General features: G+C 35.2%; 1 protein-coding gene across 1 annotated transcript in view; it reads left to right on the forward strand.

The window, feature by feature from the left end:
* Nucleotides 1-2,483, forward strand: part of LOC136851915 (molt-inhibiting hormone-like) — a 6,151-nt gene extending 3,668 nt beyond the window's left edge. The window contains exons 2-3 of the mRNA XM_067126269.1: nt 287-474; nt 1,568-2,483. Of these exons, the coding sequence (XP_066982370.1) occupies nt 287-474; nt 1,568-1,682 (303 nt within the window). The 3' untranslated portion in view covers nt 1,683-2,483. The remainder of the gene's footprint in view (nt 1-286; nt 475-1,567) is intronic.
* The last annotated feature ends 3,541 nt before the right edge of the window (nt 2,484-6,024 follow it).

The raw sequence follows: 6,024 nt of genomic DNA on the forward strand, positions 1-6,024 counted from the left end.
TTGTGGGTAGCCCACCCACATTCTGACCAAACCCAGTGCTGCTAATAGGAAACTTTGCATTGCAACAAATGTGCTTCTACTGATATATATATATATATATATATATATATATATATATATATATATATATATATATATATATATACATACTGTATAAATATATACTATATATTATATATATATCATGAAATTACCATTAATGGTGGTATTTCCAAGGATACTGCATACATTGTCTCTTAATCCACTGTAGCAGCATTGGTTTAAAGCTGCCATTTCCTACCTCCAGAAATTAACATATGTTGCGATAATGATGGCTGTGTTCGGAATACTACTAGTGGATCAGACTTCGGCCCGGTTTTTGGACGACGAGTGTCGAGGAGTCATGGGGAATCGTGACTTGTACGAATACATCGTCAGAATTTGCGATGACTGCGAAAACTTATTCAGGAAAAGCAACGTTGGATCTAGATGCAAGTGAGTCTGACTAACGAAGGTGGTATTGCAAAGGTGTAAATCGAACAAAGAAGACCATTTATGTAAAGATGCAAAGCGTAGAGTCACCTTTGATCTAAAATTGATATTAGTTTACAAGTGGTGTACAGTATATTACAGTAACATCGTAAACAGCAATGAAATAGAATTAAAAACATCCTCAACCAATATGGCCGTTTCAAAATTATAAAAAGGAATCGGAATATTAAAATTAACTCGAAATATCAAGGAGTCTGAACATAAGGAAGACATTCCGATCGCAAAAAGAGAAACTTGGGAGAAAATCAAGTTGCACTTAGAACTAACCATTGGAGAGGTAATCATTCTAGTTAACATTTTCCGACAAGATTTGTGCTAAAGTATTTTAATATAGAGATGGTTCATCATTAATTCAGTAGTTGGTCGATAAGTGAAAGAAAGGCTTTTTATTGTTTTATCATAAGTCGAGTTAGCCTTACTTTTTTGTTGGAAAAATAAGAAAATTGTTATGAATAGTTTCTTGGTCACAATTTACAGAGTAAATCTATCTTAAGATTATTATCGGTCACAATTTACATAGTAAATCTGTCTTGAGATTATTATCCCCAATCACTTGTGTAATCACTTTATAAGAGTTTCTGAACCGAAATGAGATTTTCTTTCATGGCCTGAAAAAGAAGTCATCTCGATAAGCCGTAGCTCAGTTCTTTTGTAGCTGGCCAGTCCTTCTGTATTTAGTCATCCAGATCCTGTCGTAGGTAATCAAACTAGTCTTCATTGCCTTAAGTTAACCAGTCTGGTATCTGTAATCAACCATTCCCCATTCCCGTTCACATTATTAGCTCTGTTATTCTGACAGGAGCCAGTAGGTTAACGTCAGCAAGAGCTCTTGTTATTATTGCTAGACCTCATCGCGTTCCTCGCTGGTTTTAGTCATCCAATTCCTTATTATCTGGTGGAATATTCGAAAGAAAACCTGTGCTCTGTGTTAACTGGTTTGTGCATTCTCTTAGCTGTATATTTAAGGAAAACTGTCAGCACATGAGCACAGAGAAAAGAGAAAGCAGCATTGCCTTATCCCCATCGTGTGTTCCAGGAAAAACTGCTTCTACAACGAGGACTTCATGTGGTGCGTCCGCGCCACTGAGCGTACCGACGAGTTGGAGCATCTGAACCGAGCAATGAGCATAATACGAGTCGGACGCAAGTGAGAATTGCCCAAAACTTCTGCCATCGAGAGACGCCACGCCGTTTGCGACGCCAACATCACCGCTACCGCCACCACCACCGCTGCCACGACTAATGCCTCAACCAACTTCCAAGACATGGTCGATCTTCCATAGCTGAATTAGATTATTAGTGTGTGTCAGCAAAACGTGTCCGTGTCTGTCTCCTAGATTCACTGAATTCGCAGTTGACCCACTTTAGAAATTGCTGTTCTGCTTGATAAACTTGAAATTTACTCCCAGTAGATATTCATATATTTATCCATTTATTTATTTACGATCTTTCTTTATCAATTTTGTTCTATCAATAAGTTTAATATTCATTTAGCATTGAAACTTATGTTGTTTACTTCACCTCACTGCCAAGTTACCTAGAAAACATAATCGGCTTTTACAATGGGTTAAAAAGAATAATTGGCTACCGTAGTCTTAGGAATAACGGGATAACTTTAAAAAAAACATATTGGGTTTCTGTCCCTATCAGATCACTGGAAAACCAAAATGAAAGAATATTGTGTTTTATTGTAAACATATAATAATTATCTTGGTGAAATACTGTCGACCAAAATTGCATAAATTAAATTTCGAAATCAGCAAAATTGTACCTAAAAACAAATTCCACTTGCACATTTCTAATAGAACTGATATTTGTGATTACCCAAAAATAGAACTGATTTGTGTTATTACCCAAAAAATAGAATTGATATGTGATTACCCAAAAAATTTATACTCTGCAAAATCTTTTGATTAGTATTATGAAATGAAATAAACTTCCGGTCTTTCTGCCGTAGATTTTTTCTTTCCATTCCAAAAAGGAAAAAGATAGTTTAATATTCGTTTTCAATGAAACGAAAACAAAACAAAAGAGGTAAGGTTTAATATTTGTTTTCTATGAAACAAAATACAGAGAAAGCCTCAGATTGTGCTACCCCTACATAGAAAAATTATTTCAGCCTGAACTGAAGTGAGAATGGTACAGAATTTTTACTCTTTTTATTTACAAAACACTACGTGTGTATTGTGAGAAAAACCGCAAGATTTTATTTTTATATTACACCCCTTAGGATAAAGACAATGAGAAAGAGAGAGGAAAAACAATGTATCAGTGTATTCAGGAAAAGAATGAGAATTGTCTCATAAAAGGAACAAACTTTCAAGTAATGCCTTTAACAAATTCTCAAACGATGCAAATTCATTCTGACCCTCCCTCATTATTAGGTTGATGACACATTATGACGTCATTTGTCACATGATTGTCACCCTCTCGCTTGCTTCGTTGTTTTAAAAGAATTTCAAAAAAAGTTCATAGAAAATGATTGGTCACAACTTCCTTGAAAATGTTACACAAGAATTATTAATGATATTTTCAAAACACCTCCCTATTAATCATTGCAAAAATTTGGTGATGAATTGTTAGGCAACTGTCTCCCAAAAAAAGTTACGCTTACAGTTTATAAAACTACTTTTAATATGCAATTTTCTCTTAGTAGTGGTGTGCAGTAAAAAAAAAAAGTAATGCTTTTTTCCTAGAATTCTGTGAACTAGGTTATACAAAATTTCATCGATGATTAAGAAAAATATCTACAACAGTTTCATAATGAGAAAAATTTAGGTTGTATGTTGTCACACTGAAGATAGATGGATGTATAAAAAGAGAAACACCTAACACTAGTGCTATTTTACTGTACAACAATACATAGTCGACGACATTCAGTACTCAGAAATGTGTCTGATATCCTTACCTATTTAATTTTTGTTTCAAAATCTGTTTAGGCCCTGATTATTATCAGCAGTTTACTAGATAAAAGAAATTATAAAAATCACCCTTGGCATCTTTTTTAGTAAATTAATATAATAAAATGATTAGCAATAAGTTGTCTTTGGGAGACGATGAGCTGGTAGTATTTTTACCTCTATCACTAAACCATTTTGCCTTTATCATTCCTACACTGCAAATCTTCGCCGTTACCTAGAGCAGGTTCAGACCTTACCTAAACACTGTTAAAAGCGTTGACAGTTGTTCAGGTGTTTACCTGGTGTCATCTAAGCGGTATGCAAATTTAGTCCTTACAGACGGCTCATGACCTGCTATTTGTTCTCGTAGTAGCTGGCCTGAACAATTTCTAGTTTACAACGTGACTAGGAAAACGTCTTAAATTTTCTATTAATTTCACCTGGTGCTTTCTTTAGCTTTAGAAAGATGGGATTAAGGTCTTGAGAAAGACTTTATTCAGTGCTCGAAGCTTCCCACGACACACAAGTCGAAATCTTATTTTCCAAGGACGTCTCATTACACTGCTGTTTGTAGACGCCGAAAACTCGTGCTTCAAGTTATCGGCGTAAGAGACTTCAGCCAACAAAAATAAGAATTTTACAAAAATCTTGTCTTGCTAAAGTTGGAAGTTGTCAATTAAACCTTGAAGGCGACTTTAGCTGCTGGTCTCACGTGCCATATTTTGTGGATTCTGAAAAGAGATAAGAAATTGCGTATTTTCCGTAAAAAGAGATTATTTTTACTTTTCCATTTGCAGTTGTTCTGATAAAAATTGCTTGTAAACATAGTTTTTTCTGATAGTTTTTATAGTTTTTTTTTTATATTTTGAAGAATTTGACATTCCATCGTATTTTCCCATAATTAGAATTTGGTTGTTTTTGGGGGAGGGCGGTGGATGCGAAAACAACTGGAACATACAGACATCTTGACCTAACGTAAGCTAGGGCTCCAGATCCCACCTGACCCCGCGACCGTGACTCCACCAACCTAGCCTGACCTAGAATGCCGTGATAAATCCTACCTTAAACTTCCTTAACCTAACATAACCTAACCTGGCCTAACCACCTAATTTGACATAGGTTCTTAGCCACGTAAAATAAGTCTAATCCTTCGGGCCAGCCCTAGGAGAGCTGTTAATCAGCTCCGTGGTCTGGTTAAACTCAAGGTATATAGATATAAGGGTGTCCATCTATATACCTTGGTTAAACTAAAGTATACTTACTCAAATTAGAGACGTAATTTGCTGACACAACCCGCATATTTTCCATCATCCTCATTAGCATCACCTTTTAAAGGTCAGATATTTGACGCTTCTTTTGGAAGACTAACAATATAAATCTATCACAATGGTCATTAAAAGCAGCTAGGACTGACCATATCTTTTTAGATCTAAATTAAAAGTAAATTGACAAACCCCAGAAGCCATAATTGTCTGTGATTAAGAAACTCCTCCTCATAGAAATAATACCCAGATGTAATGCCAAAACCATTATTGTTTGAAAAAGCATAAGGTTACTACCAAAATATAATGCTCTTCTTTCCTCCCTATTTTCTTTGTAAATGGAAACTTTTCGCCTCCATTATAGCTTTGAAAAACTATATATAGATTTGGCACTTTTATATATATATATATATATATATATATATATATATATATATATATATATATATATATATATATATATATATACATTATATATATATATATAGCTTTGAAAAACTATATATAGATCACAATGTTTTTTATATATATATATATATATATATATATATATATATATATATATATATATATATATATATATATATATATATATATAATATATATATATATATGATAAAATATATATTCATAACAAAGAAACCATGAAACTTTATAAAAGCAGTTTTTGTGTTAGTTCAGCTTACGTATACAGACACAGTTCAGAACATGGGACATTATTGGATCTCTCGTGCAGTGCCTATTAAATTTAACAATTAAAGTTCCCCTTTATCTGTTTACAGTCTGTCTATTTTTGGTTAGTGACTAGAGAAGCTGCTACAACCTAGTGGTACAGGAAAAAAAAATACGATCATGATAACTTTTGAATGGATCAGCTATGCGTTCGTTTTGGGTAAAAACAAGAAACGGAAAATATGCTTTGGAAAAATCATTATACGGACACCAATCCCTCCTCCTTCACCCAGTGGGAATAAATTACCGGTGGGACTTCATCGTCGTTTACGTCTAGATGCCCTCGTTCGTCTCCGACTCCTAGAACACTACAGGTCACTGGTGAACGTCGATCATCATCATCTGGCCTTAGCCTCCTTCCTCATGGCTCCACATGCCAGGGTCCCCAAGCAGCCGCCCATCTTTTCAGTAGGTCCAACAGCCCTCACCCTCTTCTTCAGGGATTTATCGACGTGTCCAAGCCCTAACTCAGACAAACCCCCTGGATCCCTACATAGCACGGAATGTACCACCGCATCGAGAGCACAGGCCCTCCGGTCTACTCCAAATTCCATAGCCTGCTCCCCAGAGAAACTGCTCGCCATGGAGGAGGTGGTCAA

The sequence above is a fragment of the Macrobrachium rosenbergii genome, chromosome 24 (assembly GCF_040412425.1).
Source record: "Macrobrachium rosenbergii isolate ZJJX-2024 chromosome 24, ASM4041242v1, whole genome shotgun sequence".
In the NCBI taxonomy this organism is placed as follows: Eukaryota; Metazoa; Arthropoda; class Malacostraca; order Decapoda; family Palaemonidae; genus Macrobrachium; species Macrobrachium rosenbergii.